General features: G+C 34.8%; 1 protein-coding gene across 1 annotated transcript in view; it reads right to left on the bottom strand.

Moving 5' to 3' along the window:
• The window catches only part of MTREX (Mtr4 exosome RNA helicase), a 106,480-nt gene that overhangs the window by 75,398 nt on the left and 9,238 nt on the right, over positions 1-21,844 (bottom strand). Inside the window, exons 3-13 of the mRNA XM_045493347.1 lie at positions 20,874-20,940; positions 18,119-18,181; positions 16,901-17,013; positions 11,259-11,433; positions 9,655-9,745; positions 8,106-8,230; positions 6,741-6,839; positions 5,978-6,080; positions 4,232-4,363; positions 2,591-2,670; positions 1,011-1,121 (exon numbers count right to left, since the gene is read on the bottom strand). Of these exons, the coding sequence (XP_045349303.1) occupies positions 1,011-1,121; positions 2,591-2,670; positions 4,232-4,363; positions 5,978-6,080; positions 6,741-6,839; positions 8,106-8,230; positions 9,655-9,745; positions 11,259-11,433; positions 16,901-17,013; positions 18,119-18,181; positions 20,874-20,940 (1,159 nt within the window). The remainder of the gene's footprint in view (positions 1-1,010; positions 1,122-2,590; positions 2,671-4,231; positions 4,364-5,977; positions 6,081-6,740; positions 6,840-8,105; positions 8,231-9,654; positions 9,746-11,258; positions 11,434-16,900; positions 17,014-18,118; positions 18,182-20,873; positions 20,941-21,844) is intronic.

The raw sequence follows: 21,844 nt of genomic DNA, 5'->3' as shown, positions 1-21,844 counted from the left end.
GTATGTGAGTGGGTAGTGCTGAGAAGTGAAGGGGAATATGGTCTTCCATTTTTTGCTTTATTTGCAATCGTTCTATTTGACTTTTACCACCACCAAATATCACTTAAATTTTTAAGAAAAGATTCTTTAAAATAAGCCTCAACAATAATCAACAAAAGAACATCAACAGGGCCTTACCAGGACCCAGGTATAAACAGTAACCAATTTTTTATCTAAAATTCCTAAGTTATGTTCTTAAATGTGACTTTTTACATGTTCTACTTAGTGCTGAGATTCTCATAAATCTGATTTTTAAAATTCTAACCTGAACATTAAACATAAAATAACTTATGAGTCATATTCAGGTTTATGACTACATTTTGAATTTGTTTCCCATTTTTAACACCTTATTTTTGGGTACAAACATCAACATAACCTTTAAAATTAAGTTAGACTCCCTGCAGTTTAAAATAGCATATCCTGAAAAACTCTTTTGTAAGTACCAGCAATTCTCCTGTCTTTTCTAATTGTTTTAATCTGTATATAGAAGGGAGTCCACTAAGAATCAATTCCATTTCTGATAATTAAATAGCACCTTCTGAAAAACCCCACACTGTATAGTGTTACCATTTCTTACTTGAATAATAGGAAGAAAAACCAATAAAATTTTACCTATAAACCTGAATGAAGTATAACACTACATATAAAAATCAACTTCAGCATTTAAGTCATTCCACAGGACCTAGTTTAAAAACATATATATGTAAATATTTACTTTTAAACATTTTTTACATATTTTATACATTCATATGTATGCACATATATGTAAAGCTGCCTAGAAACAGTGTTCTAAATAATTCTCAAACTGTTGGGACACCTGGTTGGCTCAGTCAATCGAGCAAGCAGCTCAATCTCAGGGTCGTGAGTCCAAGCCCCATGTTGGGTGTGGAGACTACTTAAAAATAATAATAATTTTCAAACTGTCCATATGACACAATTCTAAGGCATAATAAATAAAAATAAAATCATACCTTTATCAATCCTTCAGAAAAGAGAATTTCTATAGTTTCTTTCAAAATAGGAAGTAAGCCACCATGGTGAATACCAATTCCCCGCTTCAAAAGAGGAAGTACATGTTCGACCTATGTTTGGAACAATGTTTATTTTTCAATAATGTACAGAAAAGGGACATCAAAAATGTTAAACCGAAGTAAGAAAAATGTGTGATCAAGAAAGAAGGCTGTTCAAAGAAATGTTATATAACCTTTTCAGAATAAAAGCCAAAACTAAACCCATATTCCCAGATTATTAAATTCAAAACTCAACATAATTCTGTCCTAGCTTTCCTTAATGTGAATGATATATTTTAAATAAAATTCATATATGCACTGCTGCCTCTTTCAAATTTTCCAGCATCACTTCACCTTGTCCCCAAAAACTAAGTCACAAGGACATTTATATCTGCACAAAATAAACTTAAAAAAATAATAGCCAGCTCCTACTAAAAATAAATAAATAAACACAAGGCATACCCAATATAAATATGTACTTCACCTAAAAACAATTGAATTACTGAAGAATTCATCCTCATTAGCACTTTAACAAATGGCATTACATGTCTACTATTAGAACTATGCTAAGGTAACAAAAATGTATCAAGACATAGCTCAGCCCTCAAATACTAGTAATTCAGGTTGGAAGAGAAATTACAAGAAAATCTTGTAAGTTAAATACTATTTTAAACATCCTACTGCAGTTTTACCATAAATCCCTTATATATCAGAGCAATCATTTATAAGCAGAGTATGACTGACCTCTGAACTTTCTTTTCACAAAACAAAATTTTCATATATTAGGTCATACTACAGGAGTTCTCAGGTTTGGATGCACATTAGAATCAGCTGAAGAGCTTCTGAGATTCTAACAACCACAACACACACCAGACCAATGAAACCAGAACCTCTGAGAGGGGCACCTAGTCATAAGTAGATTTTAGAAATTCCAGGCATTTCTAATAGTCAAAAGAGAAGCCACTGGATTAAAAGCAGAGTAAACATTAAATTCCTTGCTAAACATATGATTTTCATTAGGTGTTTTGTTTGATAGTCCTATGAATTAAGAAATTTAGTGACTTGGGGTACATGGGTGGCTCAGTCAGTTGTGTCCTACTCTTGATCTTCAAGCTTAGGTCATCATCTCCTGGTTCCTGAGTTTAAGACTTGTGTCAGGCTCCTTGCTGACAATGCAGAGCCTGCCTGGGTTTCTCTCTCTCTGCCCCTCCCCCTTGCACAGGCACTTGCTCTCTCCCTCCCTCCCTCTCTCTAAATAAAATAAAGAAATTTATTAACTAGCACTAATAATTCTGTAGTATTAGGAACTGAAGCAGTAATTTCCAGACCATGCTAGTTTTTAGTTCCCTTAGGCAGCAAATCTTTCCTTTTGTCATCTTTTCAGAAGTGTAAAATAAAAATCAAGGTATTATTTCTGGGTACAATGCAATATATTTAAAACAGTGCATAAACAGTGCAATATATAGTAACAAAACCAAGAAATGCAAAGTGAAAGTACCCTACCACACTTAATACCCACACTTAGGGACACTAAATCATACCTGAGGGAGTTTTTTATCTTCATCAGACAAACAGTCAATGGCATTACTGAATACTTCTTCAACCATCTTCTTCTCTTCATCTAAGAAAAAATTCAAAGGTACATAAATATCTAAATGAATCAGTGATACCAAACCTCACTGCAAAGAATAAAAATCTATAAAGAATAAAAGAGCATTTAAGGCAGTCAAAAGGAAAGTGGATAAAAATTACCATTTAATAAAATTCATTGCCCTTCAAAATATATCTAACAGTATTTATCCATGAATAAAAGTACTATCTTATAAAAATAACAAAAACTACACTAAGTGCCATATATCCAATATTTAAGACTAACAATTATAGATCACAGGGATTATTATTATCCACTACTGAGGAAAGTGAGACTAACTCCAAATGACGGAAACTGCTATTAACTGTTAGAGGAGCAATTCCAAAGCATATGCTCTTAACCTTTATACTGCCTTCGCATATAGCATCTACTAAGTAATAGGAAGCCAATATATATTTGCTCAATTAAATATATGACCCTGCGACATCAAGCAAATTCAGCATTAGCAGTTAAAAGAAAACATTTCTAAGCAGAGCAATTTCTCCATTAAAAAATAAAATATTACTAACTTTAGGAGTTTATGTGGGTTATCTGTTATTATCACTTTGCTTATGGATAAGTAAAAAAAATAGCCCTAAAATGCATGGGTTTAGTTCTGTGCCTTGGTAATGAAAGCAATACAAATGACATTTGATTTTGGATGACTGAGGATACTATTCACTCCTCACAATACAAGACTACATATGTAAAAGGATGAAATGAATAATAAATGGGCTGGTATTCAGTATGCTGAATTTTTGGATAGGCTGTGCTACTACCTAGCTGTGTGACTTTGAGTTACATTTACAGATAATATGTGGGAATAATTTATTAATTAAATACAAGTAACTACTTTATTCAAAAGATTATACCACGGTTAAATAAAGGGCAAGCCTTCCTGGTTTGGATTTCCAGAAGAATGAAGCACAATACTTTGTTTTCTTTTTTAACGTTTATTCATTTTTGAGAGACAGAGAGAAGACAGAGTGTGAGTGGGGAGGGGCAGAGAAAGAGACAGAACAGAATCCGAAGCAGGCTCCAGGCTCTGAGCTGTCAGCACAGAGCCCAACGTGGGGCTCGAACCCATGAACTGTGAGATCATGACATGAGCCGAAGCTGGACACTTAACCAAATGAGCCAACCAGGCTCCCCGAAACCACAGCACTTTCTATATAGGAAGTGATCTGACCAAGAAACCTAACCTTACGTAGTCACACAGAAAATCCCCAAAGCAAAGGAGCTTATGGCAATGAAGTATAAGGGAATATAATTCTAGTATTTTTCAGTAAGGGTCTTTGGATTTTACACAGAGCAATGTACTTTAAACCTCCCAGTAAAAGAAAACAAAAGAAAGGAAAGGAAGGAAAGAATAAAACAAGGTCTTTTTAAAGATTTTACAAAGGTAATGAGTACTTGTTACTGTGACTGTAGGGGGAACTGCATATCCTAGCAATACACAATAGATTAATCACAACATATTGATCTTCTTACTAGAAACAGATATACACTCATTTACACGTAACATTAAAACTATGCTGAAATTACATAGTACCTGTGTTAAAATCTAATTTGGTCATCTGAAGTGCATAGGCTTCACAATCCTTCTTACTAAAGCTGAAAATAATTACAGGTTGAAAATTTCTTTCCATAATCATCTTCACAATCTTGAACACATTTGATGGTCCTGCAAAAAGAGTATATAAACATATGTAAAAATTACCTCCAAATGGATTATAGACCTAAACATAAAATACAGAACTATAAAATTCTTAAAAACTATATAGAAGTAAATCTCCAAGATATGATATTAGGCAAAGCATTCTTAGGTATGATATCTAACAAAGGAAAAAAAACATAAACTGGATTTCATCAAAATTAAAAACATTGTTTTGAAGGGGGGAGGGGAAGGGCAGAGAGAAAGAGAGCGAGGAGAGAGAGAAGAGAGAGAGAGAGAGAGAGAGAGAGAAAGAGACAGAGAGAGAGAGAGAGAGAATGAATCCCAAGCAGGCTCTACAAGGTCACTGTGGAGCCCGATGGGGGCTCAAACTCACAAACCATGAGATTATGACCTAAGTGGAAATCAAAAGTCAGACGCTTAACCAACTGAGCCACCCAGGGGCCCCAAAAGACACCAACAAAAAGTGAAAAGACCACATTACCACAGAATGGGAAAATATAGATAAGGGTCTACTATCCAGAGTATACAAAGAATCCTTATAGCTCAACAACAAGACAATTTCATTTTAAAATTGGCAAAAGATTTTGAATATTTCTCCAAATAAGATATACAAATAGCCAATAGGCACATGAAGAGATAAATGAACACCACATTAGCCATGAGACAAATGTAAGTCAAAACCACCCTCAGATACCACTTTATTCCATTAGGATGACTATATTCACATAGATTACAGTAAATACTAGCAGGGATGTGGAGGAAATAGAAACTTCAGACCCTTCTGATGGGCATGTAAAATGGAGCTGCCACTTTGGAAAATAATCTAGCAGTTATTCAAAAATTTAAACATATGAAATACCATATGACTCAACAATTCCACTGCTAGGTATATGCTCAATGAGAAAAGAAAACGTATGCTTACATAAAAACTTACAGAACACAAATATTTACAGCACTATTCACAATAAGCAATAAAGAGAAATAACCCAAATGTTCAACAACTGATAACAAATAAATAAAATGTGGCATATTCATATAATGAAATGTCGTTTGACTGTAAAAGGAATGAAGTACTGACATATGCTATAGAATGAATGAACCTTGAAAACAAGCTAAGTGAAAGAAGAAGCTGCAAAAAAGCACACAAATTGTGATTCTAGTTATATGAAATGTTCAAAAAGGAAAAAAGAAATAGAAGGTAGATTAGGGACTGCCTAAGGCCGAGGGGTGCGGGAAGAGGTGAGGAAAAATGAGGAATACTTGCTAATGGATACAGGGTTTCCTTCTGAGTTAATGAAAATGTTCTGGAATTAGATAGTAGTTGCACAAGTTTGTGAATATACTAAAATACACTGAGTTGTACACTTAAAAAAGGTGATTTTTATGGTATATGAATTATATCTCAATAAAAAAAACTATGTTAATGATTGCATAATTCTGTTAATATACCAGTAACCATTAAATTGTACATTTTAATGGATGAAATGTATAGTAGGTGAATTATATCTCAATTAATGTCATATAGGAAAAAGAGATGAACCTTTATCCAATTTTATCATTTACTATCTAGATCTTTATACAGCTTCCTGAGGGAAAAAAGTTAACAAAATTTCAAATTACCTTTTGTTCCTCCTTTTCGCCCCTTCTGATCTCCTTTTGCCAAATCACCAGCATCTCGAAGCACTTGCATTGCAGTATTAAAATTATCTTCTCTGAAGTCACCCTGGAATCAAATATTTTTCTACATTACTTCAATAAGATTTAACCAAAATCCAAACATTTTTCATACCTCCAAACCTTCCTCAAAATAAAAATAATTTAATACAATAATGATAACAAAGGTCACTAAAAGAGTTAAAACATGTACAGGGACACTGGGTGGCTCACTCAGTTAAGCATCTGACCCTTGATTTCAGCTCAGGTCATGATCTCACTGTCATGAGATGAGCCCCCTGTGGGCAATGACCCTGGAGCCTGCTTGGGATCCACTTTCTCCCTCTCTGCCCCTCTCCTGCTCACAGGCGTGCTTTCTCAAAAATAAACAAACATTAAAAAAATTGTAAAACAAAAAATACAAAATAAAGTTGTGTGTAAGGTACAATAAAAGGTGATAAAGAGGTATTAAAAGGGGGTAAAGCAAAACATAACATATCTGAAACCCATCCTAAGTCCCTATTCTCCAGGCATTTTAAAATACTGGGAAAGAAGAAAAATCTTAATTCATGCACAAGAGAAACAGAGAACCAAACACAAGTCTTAAATATAATTTTTGAAATACAAGTACACACAAACCCAACAATTCTGGACTATAAAACTACTTAAGAAAGAAAAAATGAACTTCTACCCTGACACTACAGATTAAGAATCACCATTACTCCCTTACATTTTCATCAACCACAAGGTGCAGGCCATCTCCCCCTGCTGGAAAAATGTAGTGCTGCAATGGTGTCGGCCGATAATCTGTGTAAATTACATGACAAGGCTGTAAAAACAATGAAAAACAATTAGGCATATAATATTTAATTTCTTCAAAATAATACTGTGTATTTGATCTAAGTAAAAGACCTTGGGGAAATACACTTTTGAATTCAACATCCCAAAAAGAGAAAAACTAAAAATTTTTAAAACAAGGCAAGAGAAAAATGTGGAAAAATCAGCTCTCAAATGACATTACCATCTATTCAATTTTATCAATACCCTAATTAGGGCCAGATATATGATTTGAGTTTCAATAAAGACCTTGGATTCATACCCTAGACTTGTGATACTAAAAATTAAAGAAGACGCCTGTTACTACACTGCAATGGTATGGTGAAACAGAATGCTCCCTGAGGTAAATGGGACTTTTCTGACCCAAAGTGAGTTTTCAAAGCTTTACTAAATCAGCAGGTTGAAGATCCACTAGGTTTCTATTGTACAGAAGCAACATAGGTGTTAGAAAAACACAATTAGAGACCTTACGAACAGATAATACTTTGTAAGAATATTGGTACAAAGGAAAAATGAGGGCAGGAAAACAAAACCAAGAATAAATTTAGTACACATAAACAAATGTTTGCCATAAGGCCCTATACTGCTGCAAAAGTTGGACCACAAAAGCAAAAGGAAAACATGTGACTGTGTTCACAGAAAAATCATATCACATGCTCAGGAAATGCCCAGCTTTTTCCTGGTACTGAGGTCTTAGAGGAAATTCTCTTCTCAGAGGGCTCACTCTATGAATAAATGCATTAGTTTCCAAACCTGGCAGACCACCAGGATCAACTTGGGAGCTTTTATAAGTCAGAGCTCCCAAGACCCTACTCCGGGAGATGCTGATATATTGGGTTTAAGATGGCACTCAGAAATACAAACTTAAGGGGCACCTGGGTGGCCCAGCTGGTTAAGCTTCCAACTCTTGGTTTCGGCTCAGGTCATGGTATCACGGTTTTGTGAGTTTGAGCCCTGCGCTGGGCTCCGTGCTGACAGGGCAGAGCCTGCTTGGGATTCTCTCTCCCCACCTTCCCATCTCTCTCTGCCCCTCCCCCACTCATGCTCTGTCTCTCTCAAAATAAATAAATAAACTTAAAAAAAAAATACACACTTGTAAAAAGCTAGTCAGTTGATTCTGATGAGCTTGCTTGACTTGAGAAGTAATTTCACATTAAAAGCTTTTGTTAATTCTAGGGCGGTATCAAGAACAAAGTATATAAGATACCAATCACAACTTAACATAAGTATTGAAGACTTCAAAAAACAAAGAAAATACCTGTTTATGCAAATGGCAAATCCATTCAGCAAACTGTCGGGCATTTGGAATAGTAGCCGAAAGAAAGACATAGTGGACATTGTCAGGAAGCAAAATAATAGTTTCTTCCCATACAACACCACGCTCTGAAAAAAAAAAACAAATATACCTTGGAATTCAGAGTCACTTTATTGGTAAGTAATCTAAAATTATCTTATCCCAAGCTCATTAATTAGAAATGCAGGCCACTTTACACAAATACTTTTAGCTACAAATCCCTACTGAAAACTACTATGGTTCTTACCGTGAATTTACCCAGTAGAAAAGTGGAAGACTAAATCACTAAAAGCACAATGTACTCTACAATTACAGCCTCTGGAGTAGCTCCAGACTGAACCTTCTCACACAGCCTAAGAGTCCCATGACAATGGAAACAGTATTTCCATTTCATTTTGAGAAAACAAAGTTAATAACTTTTAGAAAAGTTATACAGCAACAAATTTCAAAGACACACTGTTACTTTACTCTAAGGCAACTTTCATCCAAATTACCCTCATGATCTCTAGATATGAAAGATTTAATGAGCAGTAAAATCATGTCAGTTTTTATTTAAATGGAAAAAAAAATCAGTGTGAGAATTTTCCTCTAACATAAACGTATCAATACAGGATTCAGAATTCTATTAAAAAAAATTTTTTTTTAATGTTTATTATTTTTCAGAGACAGACAGAGTAAGCAGGGGAGGGGGAGAAAGAGAGGGAGACACAGAATTGGAAGCAGACTCTAGGCTCTGAGTTGTCAGCACAGAGCCCAACGCAGGGCTCAAACTCATGGACTATGAGAACATGACCTGAGCTGAAGTCAGCCACTCCACTGACTGAGCCACCCAGGCACCCCCAGGATTCAGAATTTTAAAACCAAAACAGACCTATTCAAAACTTACTTTTATGAATTTGTTACTTGCACTACAAATACAGGTTAACTCATATTTTAGTTTAAATAAAAACTGAATTTTACTTTAATTGTGTACATACTAAATATTTAACTTTTAAAAGTAACCATTAGCCCTCCCAGCTTCACTCAAAAGTCCAAGTATACCTACTAGTCCTTACAATAGTGTAATAGTTCAAGTAAAGGGATAATTATAATTTTTTCTCATTTTTATTTCATAATCCTTAGTATTTTTTTTTTACCATAACCATGCATTTCTTAGTTTTTAAAAACTAAAATAGTAACGAAAAATCAAGAAAGTTAACTCTGTAGGCTAAAAGTTTTAAAAATTCTTTAACAGTTATTTTGGAGCATTCTCTATTAAAAACAAACTAGTTTTAATTCCAATTGTTTTGTATGAATTTGCATTTTTTCTTACCTGATTACTATTTAAGAAACTAAAGTTAAATAAGATCCTATCTGAAGTATTATATCATGTTTCTCACAATGTAGTGGAAAATCTATTAGAACTCTAGGCACATGAAAATTCAAAGCAAAATTTAACTAGTTCTTCAAAATTCCTAATGCCCTTCTTAAGGAAAATACATGGCACACATCTCAACAACATGGCAGAATATACCTGAATCTCTCATGTAATGAATTTCATCAAATATGACCCAAGCAACTTCTCGCATAACTTCAGAACCTCTGTACAGCATACTTCTCAAAATCTAAAAAAATATAAATGATTTCACAAAATTGTGACACAAGTTCTTTCTAACAAGAAATGTTAGAAATGCTTTTTTAACAGAAGTATTAAAATAATTTTAGGAGATTACATCTTAAATACATTTCATAAATCAAATAATATTCCTTCTCTCATAAAACCAAAATAAATGGCTTTTCAATAGTTACTAATCGGGTACAATCCATGGAGAGAATTATCACTCCTATTTCCATATATCTCAAGTATGAAGCCACTTCATTGTACATACAACACTCATCACAAGATCCACACTATGTAGCATATGAGAGTAACTTAAAATTATCTTCTATCCAACACATGGTACCTTATGCTGTTTACTGATTTTTTCTACTTCATCTCACAACATGGATGCTCTCTGGCAACCAGCATCCTGATTTTTGAGTTAAAGAAAATCTTCCACACATGGGAAAAAGTTTCGAGAATGGAAACTTACTTTGGGAACCAAAATGAAAAGTGAGCAATGTTTTTGGTTGACTCTGCAGACCAGAAGCTAATTTACACTCTGTTGTACTATGTCCTTATAAAATGCAGGGATATAAATCAAGTACGTATGAAAGTACTTGGTATAGCAAAGATAACTGATTGTATTCAAAACATAAGATATAAACACATAGGTTTTAAGTAAAACTTAACTGCTATTATAGGAGGAAACTAAACTGGGCATTTTAAAAGAACTTATTTATGTATTTGTATCAACACTAAGATACAAAAATAAAAAGTGGAAGGAAAAGCCACTACTTATATGAAACTATGTATACAAAACTCTATTTTCTTTTTTTTTTAACGTTTATTTTTTGAGAGAGTGCACATACACAGGTAAGAGCGGGGGAGGGGCAGAGAGAGACTCCTAAGCAGATCCTCACTGTCAGCACAGAACTCCATGAGGGGTTGGACCTCACAAACAATGAGATCATAACCTGAACCGAAATCAAGAGTCTTGAGGCTTAACCGAATGAGCCACCCAGGTGCCCCTCACCAAATATTTTTAAAGACTTATTGTCAGTGACATGAAAACAAATTGACGGGGCTACCTGGGGAGCTCGCTCAGTTCAGTGTCTGCCTCTTGATTACAGCTCAGGTCATGATCTCACGTTTGTGAGATCAAGCCACACTACTGGCTCTGTGCTGAGTGTGGAGCCGGCTTGATTTTCTCCCTCCCTCTCTCTCCGCCCCTCCCCTGCTTGCGAGTGCACTCTCTCTCAAAAAATAACGTTTTTTAATTAAAAATAAAAATATTTGGTGAAAAAAATCTATATCATAGGACAAATAATAGAAATATTAAAATTTACAACTAAATTTATGTAATTACTAAAAATAGACCTTTAAGATGAACTTTTTTCCCTGTCGAGTAAATCTCAGAAAATAAAGATTTACATTTTGTTTATATAGAGCAAGTAAAACGCATTAGGTGTTCTCAGTGAATAAATACATTAATTAAATTTAAAAGGAAAGACTGGATGAGGCACCATATAAATTACCTCTGTGGTCATAACAAGACAAGATGCTGTAGGATTAATAGTAACATCTCCAGTCATCAAACCAACATCTTGAAACTCTTCATACATTTCTCGGTATTTCTGGTTACTCAGAGCCTTAATTGGGCTGGTGAATATTACACGCTGTTTTTCCCTTAAGGCCAATGCAATGGCATACCTAGAAATGGGAAAGCAAATAAGAATCAAGTATTTACAAAACCTTTTCTTTAAAGTATGTAATTTAAAAATTCTGTTAATACATAAATTGTCACAACTTCCCCTAATTACTTATTTTCAATGGACTTGGCAGAACATGAGTATCTTGTTCTAATCACTACTAACAAACTATTAAAATAATAATTATTATAATAAATCTGAAATGTAGTGGTCTAACCAAACAAGAATATTTAATTTTAACTCTGGTCTCTTGGAGTTAATGCAACTTAATTATTAACACCAAAAGATTACTAATGGTTACCCTATTTCTTCCAAGTAAAACACTTTTGGTTCTATAAATGAGCCTCCAAAAGTTGAGAGCCTCTGCCTGTCTGTTTATACACATATAGAGCATAAACAATTACTAAACATTGGAAAATGAGCTTTGCTCTTTTGAGTTTCAAAAATAAGTTCATCCATATGTATTCATTCCCACATGTAATAGATATCAAATCAGTCCTTGCCTGGAATTATGGTAGGTCTAATTATGGAAAAGTTCTTCCATAGCTATTAACAAAATACAATAAAGTAGTTTTGGTTTTCTAAAGAAAATTTAATTAAGTATTTAAATATAGACCATGATGACTAAAGTTAGCATTGTGGTAGAGTCTTCTTGTTTAAAACACAGTCTGGGGGCGCTTGGGTGGCTCAGTCGATTGAGCATCCGACTTCGGCTCAGGTCATGATCTCAAGGTCTGTGGGTTCGAGCCCCGCGTCGGGCTCTGTGCTGAGGCTCAGAGCCTGTGCTCAGAGCCTGGAGCCTGCTTCGGATTCTATGTCTCCCTCTCTTTCTGACCCTCCCCCGTTCATGCTCTGTCTTTCTCTGTCTCAAAAATAAATAAACATAAAAAAATTTAAAAAAAAAAACCAAAAACAACAAAAAAAACAGTCTGGCCCACAAAAGGCTTATAACCTATTTGAGGAAATAATAATATCACAACCATATAACCATATTTCTCAAATAGTTAAATAAACAAAAAATTAAAAGCTATCCAAACATGATCAAACACAAACTTTGAGAAAGATATGAAAGAAAAAAGGATATAGAGATGCTACAATATATTATCTAAAATGTCCACTTTCGAACAAAACATTAGAAGATAAAAGAAACAGGGAAGTATGATCCATCCTTAGGGAAAAAAGCAGTCATGAGAAACTAATTCTCAGTGGGCCCAGATATTGGACTTAGCAGACACAGACTTCAAAGCAGCTATCAGAAACCAGTCCAAAAAATGAAAGGAAGCCATATTCTAAGAATTAAAGGAAATAGAGGGTAATTATTCAATAAACAGGCCATCTGAACAGAGAGATATTGTGTTTATACTTATACATAAATGAAAACCCTACAGGTGAAAAGTATAATAACTGAAATGAAGAATTCACTAGATGGGTTCAAGAGCAGATTTGAGATGACAGAACAAAGTATCAGTAAATATGAAGATAGATCAACAAAAATTATCAAATCTAAAGAAAGGAAAAGAGACAACCTCAGTGTCCCAGTGGAAGATTCAAAGTGAGGAAGAAGAAAAAACTATGTGAAAAAATAACAGTGAGAAACTTCCTAAATTTGTTTTAAACAGAAAAATATTAATCTACAGATGTGACATACAATAAACCCAAGCAGGAAAAATGAAAAAGAATCACACCTAGAAACATTAGCAAACTGAATGACAAAGACAAAGCAGTAAGAAAAAAACAATGGAAAAAATTAAAAGACCCAAATCAAACTTGTAGAGATGAAAAATCCACTGTCTGATTTGAAATACACTGGATAGAATTAAAATCAGATTAGACATGGCAGAAAAAAAGATGAATAAACTTGAAGACCTAACAAGAAAAGCTGTCCAAAGTGAAAAACACAGAATAAACTCCAAAAAACAAAATAATAATAAACAGAGTGTAAGTGGGCTGTGGGACAACTTAAAGTGGCATGATACAAGTTTAAGTGAAGATCCCAAGGAAAAAGGAGGATGGGGAATGTTTGAAATAAAAAATTGCTGAAATTATCCCAAATTTGATGAAAACTATAATAAACCTACAGATCTGAGAAGCCCAACAAACTCAAGCACAAGAAACATGAGAAGAACTATGTAAAGTCACATCATAATCAAACTGCTCCAAGACAGTGATGACAATTAACAACAGCCAAACATTCCATCAAAACAATATGCAGGAGGAGGAAAATATGGACCTATAACGCAGGGAAAAGTCAATCAAAACAGATTAGAAGTAACACAAATGAAAAAAGCAGTAACAAAGACATTTAAACAGTTTGTAAACAGTATTCCATATGTTCAAAAGCTAAAAAAAGTTAAGTAGTAAGAAGACAAATGGGAAATAAAACAAAAAACAAAAAAAACCACCACCAACTTTAAATATTTTAAAGTTTATTTAAAAATAAACTTCCAGCAAGGAAAATCTGAGCTAATAACAAATAACAACATCCGAGATAAAAATACATGGAATGGGATTGATGACATATTAGACAATGCAGAAGCAAAGATTAATGAATTGGAAGATACAGCATTAGAACAGGCCCAAAATGAACACAGTATCAATGAATCATGAGGCAACTTTAAGTAGTCCAATGTAATAGTAATCAGAGACCTTAAAGAAGAGAAGCCAGAGGCAACATGGAAAAACAAACCCAAAGTCCAAGAAACATGAAAAAAACTACATCAAGCCTCCTTATAAATTGGTTAAGGGGTGACTGGGTGGGTCAGTGGGCTGAGTGTCCAATTTTGATTTCTGCTTAGGTCATGATCCCAGGGTCATGGGATGGAGCATGGCTCCGCACTGAGCATGGAGCCTGCTTATGATTCTCTCTCGCCATCTGTCCCTCTCCCCAGAGCTCATGATCTCCTCTCTCTCTCTCTCTAAAAATAAATAAACTGCTTAAAACCCTGATAAAGATAAAATCTTAATTAAAAGTAGCCAAGAAAAAAATGATACATTATCTGCAGAGGAACAAGGTAAGGATGACAGGGATTTCCTGTCATAAACTATGCAAGTCAAAAAGTACTCTTAGAGGAATTAGAATTCTTTATTGACTGCAAGTATCTGTCAAAAATGAAGGCAAAGTAAAAGATGTTTTAGATATACAAAAGGTGGAAGAGTGGCACCTGGTTGGCTCAGTTGGAGGACCATGAAACTCTAGTATCTTGCAGTTGGGGGTTTGAGCCCCACGTTGGATGGAGAGATTACTTAAAAATAAAATCTTTACCAAAAGAAAGAAAAAATTAAAAGAATTTTTCATCAAGAGATTTGTGCTACCATTAAATGTAAAAGTGTGTCTTTAAGAAGAAAAATGATGCTGTTCAGACAGCATCAGTTTAGCAGACTAATCTGTAAAAAAAACAGATAACATTACCCTGATACCAAAACCAAAAAAAGATACTACAATAAAACTACAGACCAACATCCTTCATGAACAGAAGCAAAAATTCTTACCACAATTTAAGCAAATCTAATCCAATAATGTATCTACCAACCTGAATTTTGGGGGGATTCCTAGACCCAATTCAAACATGGGAGAGGGTCCCCCACTCACACCACCAACCAATTCTCAGGCATTGGCAGGGTGTCTGAGAATTCAACTAAATTCTGACACTCCCCAGAGATAGCAACAGATTCTACATATTAAGGGCTCAGTTAACACTGTCCTCCAGCCCCCACTTCAGATGCCAGTATCAAGCTCCAGGCCAGATACCTGTGCTTTTGACCAAGTGATTTCAGATAGAGGGTTCCAACAACTTCCTCCTTGGTACAGATTAATTTGCTGGAGCAGTTCACAGAGCTCAGTAAATATACTAATTATATTTGCCATTATATTAAAGGATACACAACAACCAGAAAAGAAATACACAGGGCAAGGTATGGGGAAAGGATGAAAATCTCCCAATGCCCTTCCTATCCAGGTGAGCACTATTCTGGAACATCTGTTCCCAGAACATCTGCACATGTTCACCAACCTGGAACCTCACTGACCTGAGTCCTTTTGGGTTTATGGAAGCTTCACATCACAGTCACGACTAAATCATTGGTCAGTGGCTGATTTAACCCTCAGCCCTCTTCCCTCTACTCTACAGGGATTACATAGTTGGTTCTCCTGGCAACCAGTCCATCCAAAGTCAACTCATTAAAACGTAACAAAAGACCTTTATTGCTCTTATCACATGAAATTCCAAGGGTTTTAGAAGTCTTGACCCAGGAACCATGGATGAAGACTAAATACATACAAGAAACATGTATTTGGTCATCAAAATGACTAAATATGTATCTTATAAATCACAATACTGCTATTTATTACAACCGTATGTATTGTAACCTTGTGGTTTATCTCAGACTGGTTTATTATTTGAAAATTAATGTATTCATTATATTAACAGAAAAAAAAATTGGACAAAATACAATAGCAAAATATTCTATAGGCATATAAACACACACAAGCAAACTCAGAAGTGAACTTCCTTAAAATGATAAAAAGCATATAAGAAAAACCTATAGATAACAACATGCTGATGAAGACTTAATATCAGGAACAAGGCAAGGATGTCCTCTCTCATCTCTTCCATTCAACATTGTACTAGGCTGTGCTAGTCAGTTCAATAAGGCAAGACATTAAAAGTATTTAAAATAGAAAGAAGTAAAACTGTCTTTACTTGCAAAAATCAAAAAAAATTAAACAGTAAAAAGAATTTTTTTCTTAGTTTTTATTTATTTTTGAGGGAGAGAGAGAGCAAGCGAGCGAGCATGCTAGCAGGGGAGGGGCAGAGAGAGGGGGAGAGAGGATCTGAAGTGGCTCTGTGGGAGCCACTCCACAGCAGGGAGCCTAACGCGGGGTACAAACTCATGAACCCGGAGATCATGACCTGAGCTGAAGTGAGACGCTTAATCATCATCTGAGCCACCCAGGAGCTCCAAAATTTAAACTTGTAAAGGGTGAGATTAAAAAATAAAGTTATTTCAAAAATTCTTTTAAAAAGTACACAGTAAAACAAGAATGGAACAGAGGAACACAAAACAGCCAAAAAACAATTAATAAAATGGCAATAAGTATGTATCTATCATTACTTTAAATGTAGATAGACTAAATTCCCCAATAAAAAAACACAGAATAGCTGAATGGAATAAAAACCACAAAACTCAGCTATATGCTGCCTGAAGAGACTCGCTTCAGATATAAGGACACACACAGACTGAAAGTAAAGGAACGGAAAAAGGATATTCCATGCAAATGGAAACCAAAATTAAGCAGGGAAGACCACACTCAGATCAGACAAAATAGACTTTAAAACGAAGACTATAATAAGAAATAAAAAAAGAACATTATATAATAGTCAATCCAACAAGAGAATATAACATCAGAAACCAGCATAGGAACAAATATTAACAGGCCTAAAATTTCCTTTAAATAGAAAGCTACTCACTCAGCGCATACAGTTTTTCCTGCTGATGTATGTGCAGATACTAAAACCGACTGATTATTATCAACACACTGAATGGCTTCTCTTTGAAAAGCATCAAGAATGAACGGGTATTCCTATAAAAGAAAAAAATAGTATTGGCATGAAAATATCTAGCCATATCAGAACACACTTAAAATCAAGAGATGCTAGCCCCCCCAGAAGCATTCTGGGAACACTTCTTTATGATTCTATTTAAAAATTATGCCACCCACCAGAGAAAATCAGGAAGACTAAAAAAACACCTTTAAACGGCACAGAAGCTAATTCTGCTATCTTTCAATTTACTATGCTAATATACACGTTATATTAGTTATAACAGAGTAACAGTGCCATTTGTCAACATGTTTTGTGGTAGGCACTGTGCAACACATTTTCCATACATTATTAACCTTCACAGCAACCCCTAAAATAGGTATTCTTTCCATTCAGATGGGAACTCTGCTCGAGTTCACTTAAGTTCCCTCAGCAGAGGCAGAATAATACATCTACTAGACTTGAAGAAATGCTCCGTTTTTTATTTAGAGAAAAATGACTCTGAAAATCTGAATTATCATTTAAGGTCTACCAGTACTTCAAAATCCATTTAACACAAGCATTAGAGTTCAAGTTTCATTAAAAGCTTGTTAAACTTCTCAAACTATATGTATGACATTGCACACATGCTTTTTTTCTAAAGAAAGATTGACATATTTTTCATTAAATTCTTTAAGAATGTGGAGAATCATTACTTTCACTTTTTTTTTTTTTTTTTTAATTTTTTTTCCAACGTTTATTTATTTTTGGGACAGAGAGAGACAGAGCATGAACGGGGGAGGGGCAGAGAGAGAGGGAGACACAGAATCGGAAACAGGCTCCAGGCTCTGAGCCATCAGCCCAGACCCTGACACGGGGCTCGAACTCACGGACCGCGAGATCGTGACCTGGCTGAAGTCGGACGCTTAACCGACTGCGCCACCCAGGCGCCCCCATTACTTTCACTTTTAAAAATCTCATCACATCATGCATGATTTTATTCATGGTAGTTTACTGATTTGGTTCTCATTATATTTGACTTCAGGTAGCTTCTTCTTGGTATACACACACTGGGAAGTATAAAAATCTCATTTGAAAGAATTTATCTTTAAGATTTTTAGAAAAGAGACACAAAACTGTACAAACTGTATTGCCCAAAGTACAGACCTTTGCAGCTTTTCCAACTCGAGGTTTAAGTGGTAAATAATCTTCATCTGCAGGAAGTGCAACCTAATGTTAAAACAAAAATCACCAACTTACTATTCGAGAACTGATGAACATTCAACATTCCATAATTAATGCTGGCTTGAAAAGTACAAGTGATAGGGTCTGCTACAGTCTTAGACACTATAAAACTAAATAACTGCTTTTAAGAACAAGACAAATGCTAAAGCTACAATAATCAAAAAACCTCTACTTATGTTTATCTAACGGTAAGGGGATTAAAACCCTTTAAGTCCATTTCCCTAAAGAAATTGTGTTTATTAAGGTCTAGGACCTATCTTAGCTATCTTTGTATTTTCCACATGTAATGTACTGCCTAGTATTAAGGAATGCTCAAAAAAGCTAAGTGGACATAAAAACGGACGCTGCCACATGAAAGAAAACCATGTAGAATAAAATACTACTCCCTATTTCCTAAAGCAGAAACTTTCTTTTCCTCCAGTAAAGGTTAAGATCTGAGAGCAGGGGCAACTGGGTGGCTCAGTCGGCTGAGTGCCCAACCCAGCTCAGATCATGATCCCAGGGTGGTGGGATCGTTACACCTCTGTCAGGCTCATGCTGTGCATAGACCTGCTTGGGATTCTCTCTCTCCTTCTCTCTGCCCCTCTCCCTAGCTTGTGTGGGTACTCACTCTCTCTCTCTCTGAAACCTGTGTCAGGCTCATGCTGTGCATAGAGCCTGCTTGGGATTCTCTCTCTCCCTACCTTTGCCCCTCTCCTTTGCTTGTGTGGGCACTTGCGCTCTCTCTGAAATAAAAGTGTAAAAAAAAAAAAAAAAAAAAAAAAAAAAGATCTGGAGAGCAGCCATTCATAATGTATCTAAATTCCTAAGAATTAAACCATTTAGTGTTTAAATAATGCACAGGGGCAAAATAAGATACACACTAAAATTAGAAATAATTTATGAGAGCAAAACCTAAATAAGCAAGTATTACATGAGATTACCCACCTTAGAAATACTAAGAAATCTTCAGTAAATTTCCAACTCAATTACAGCTGACCCGTGAACATGGGGTTTGGGTCCCCTACCCCCCCATGCAGTCAAAAATCCACGTGTAATTTCTGATTCCCCTAAAACTTTACTATCAGTAGCCTACTGTTAACCAGAAGCCTTACTGGTAATATAGTTAACACATATTATATACATGTATTTTATACTGTATTCTTATGATAAAGTAAGCTAGAGAAAATGAAATTAAGAAAACCCTAAGGAAGAGAATATATATTTACAGTATTGTATTTATCAAAAAAAAAAAAAAAAAAGTCTACATTTAGGGGCGCCTGGGTGGCTCAGTTAAGCATCTGACTCTTATCTCAGGGTCATGAATTCAAGCCCCAAGTTGGACTCCATACTGGGCATGAAGCTTACTTTTAAAAAAAAAAAAAAAAAAAAAATCTGCATTCAAACTCCTGTTGCTCAGGGTCAAACATATAACCACAATGTGGATTGTATTTAAAAAATGAATACTTAGACTCTGATCGTAATTTAAAATAGTGAAACTTAGTAAATTATGAAACCTAATGAATAGTAATACCCAGTATAATGAATGTGTTAGAAGGACTGTGACATTCTAAATGGAATCTATAAAGGTGAGATAAGTAAGAATGTGGTATTTTATGCTGCATACATTAAGAAACACTTATTTGAATAAGTGTTTAATGAATAAAAAATTCATTCATCTTTTTTAATACCAGAGCAATGAATAGGGTCTAACATAAGTACTGAATGATCAAATGGGTATTACAAATTCCAAACTAAGTGCTATTCTAAAGGAATACAAAGGAACTCATAGAAACAAGTGCTAAAAAACAGGTATTTAAAAAAATAAGGTTATAAATGTTTATCAAAAGCCATTTTAATTCGGAATTACTCTGCCTATTCAATAAAGACTTTTAATAAGATTTTATTAGTATAAACAGTGTTACAGTTCTCTTAACTTTTTTTAGTCCCTTATACTTATAAATTCTTCTAAAAGGGGTACTACAAGCTATCAGTGGTTACCACCTTGTGGCGAATAATGAAATTGCAATGTATCAGTAACCAGAGCAGGACATGAAAAAGCATGTGACCTATAAAATGGCACTGTTACTTGACTTTAGGAGTAAGGGGATGAATGGGTATTGAACACCTACTCTGTGCTGGGTACCTTACACTAATTTTCTTCTATAATCTTCACAACCAACACATTATTCCAAATTTAAAAATTTTAAAAAACAATGTCAAAAAGGTTAAGAAATTTGGGGCGCCTTGTGGTTCAGTTGGTTAAGCATCGAACTTTGGCTCAGGTCATGATCTCACGGTTCATGAGTTCAAACCCCATATCAGACTCTGCGCTGACAGCTCAGAGCCTGCAGCCTATTTCGGATTCTGTGTGTCTGCCTCTCCCCCCTCGTCTGCCTCTCCCCCCTCGTGCCCTGTCTCTATGTCTCTCAAAAATAAACAAACATTAAAAAAAAAAAGGTTAAGAAATTTATCCAAGACTGTAGATAGATAAAGTGCTGTTCAAGATAAAGTGTTGTTCAAGATAATAGCTCAGGTTAGGATACAAAACCCCAGCTCCTTCCACCTGACTATATACCCTACAGAAACTGTAATTGTTTCCAAAGCCCCTGAGGCTAAATGGCTTGCTGATCATATTAGATAGTCCAAAGCAAACTTCCATTTATAACACCAGTTTCCATATACTGTTTGTGCTTACCTCATGTGTACACCCTTCAACAGTTTCAACTGATTGTACCTTGACTCTGGGCATCAAGTCAGCCAAACTTAAAAAAAAAAAGTATTAAAGCTGTGTTAAAATACATTATTTTTCTATGATTAGATAATAAGCCTCCTGTATGAATTGCTAAGGAAAAGGACACTGCCTAATTATGAGTATTACAAATTGGAAAAAATCTGGCTATTAAGAATATTCAAAAAAGTTTTCACATTATTCAAATATAGGCTGAGAATTCAAAATCAGTTAACATCTATTTTACAAATACAGAACAGATGCCAAGTGGATTACTCAAAGAATTATGTCAGCTGAATTCCAGTAACTATTTAAAAAAAAAGTACCCCTTCCAAAGCATTGTCACTACTTCAAAACACGAAGCTCGTTATAAAAACCATTACACATGATAGAGAGTACAAAATAAACTAGCTTAATACAGACATTGCTATAATGAACAGAAGTGTTCCCTATTCAAAATCTTAAGTTATACTCATCTAGGTTCTGTTTAGATTCTGAAAGGACATGACTGTGGACAAAGTAAAGAAAAACAGATGCATTTTTATACTAGATTATTCTTATTTACTTTTGATTTTTATTTAAATCAATAACCAATCATACTTTGAACAAAACCCAAGGGTTACTATAATAAGCAACAATGATTTTAAATTGCCACTATTATACTGTAACCTATTCCACTAGCATTGGAAAACGGTGTATCAGAAATATTTCACTGACACATCTACCACCGTTTACAGTAGTAACTTCTGCTAACTACAACAGCTAACTAGTTTAAAAAATTCAGAGTAAATTCTTCATGGTAGTGCCAAGCCAAAATATGGCATACAAGAAGAAAGAAGTAAAGCTGTGAAGATCCATCACACAATAACAAACAGGTTAACCTAAGTAACTGACACCAACTTTTATAAAGAGAAGAGAAATACCAGCTATTTCAGTCA

The sequence above is a fragment of the Leopardus geoffroyi genome, chromosome A1 (assembly GCF_018350155.1).
Source record: "Leopardus geoffroyi isolate Oge1 chromosome A1, O.geoffroyi_Oge1_pat1.0, whole genome shotgun sequence".
Classification (NCBI taxonomy): Eukaryota; Metazoa; Chordata; class Mammalia; order Carnivora; family Felidae; genus Leopardus; species Leopardus geoffroyi.
This window is presented reverse-complemented; position numbering and strand designations above follow the sequence as displayed.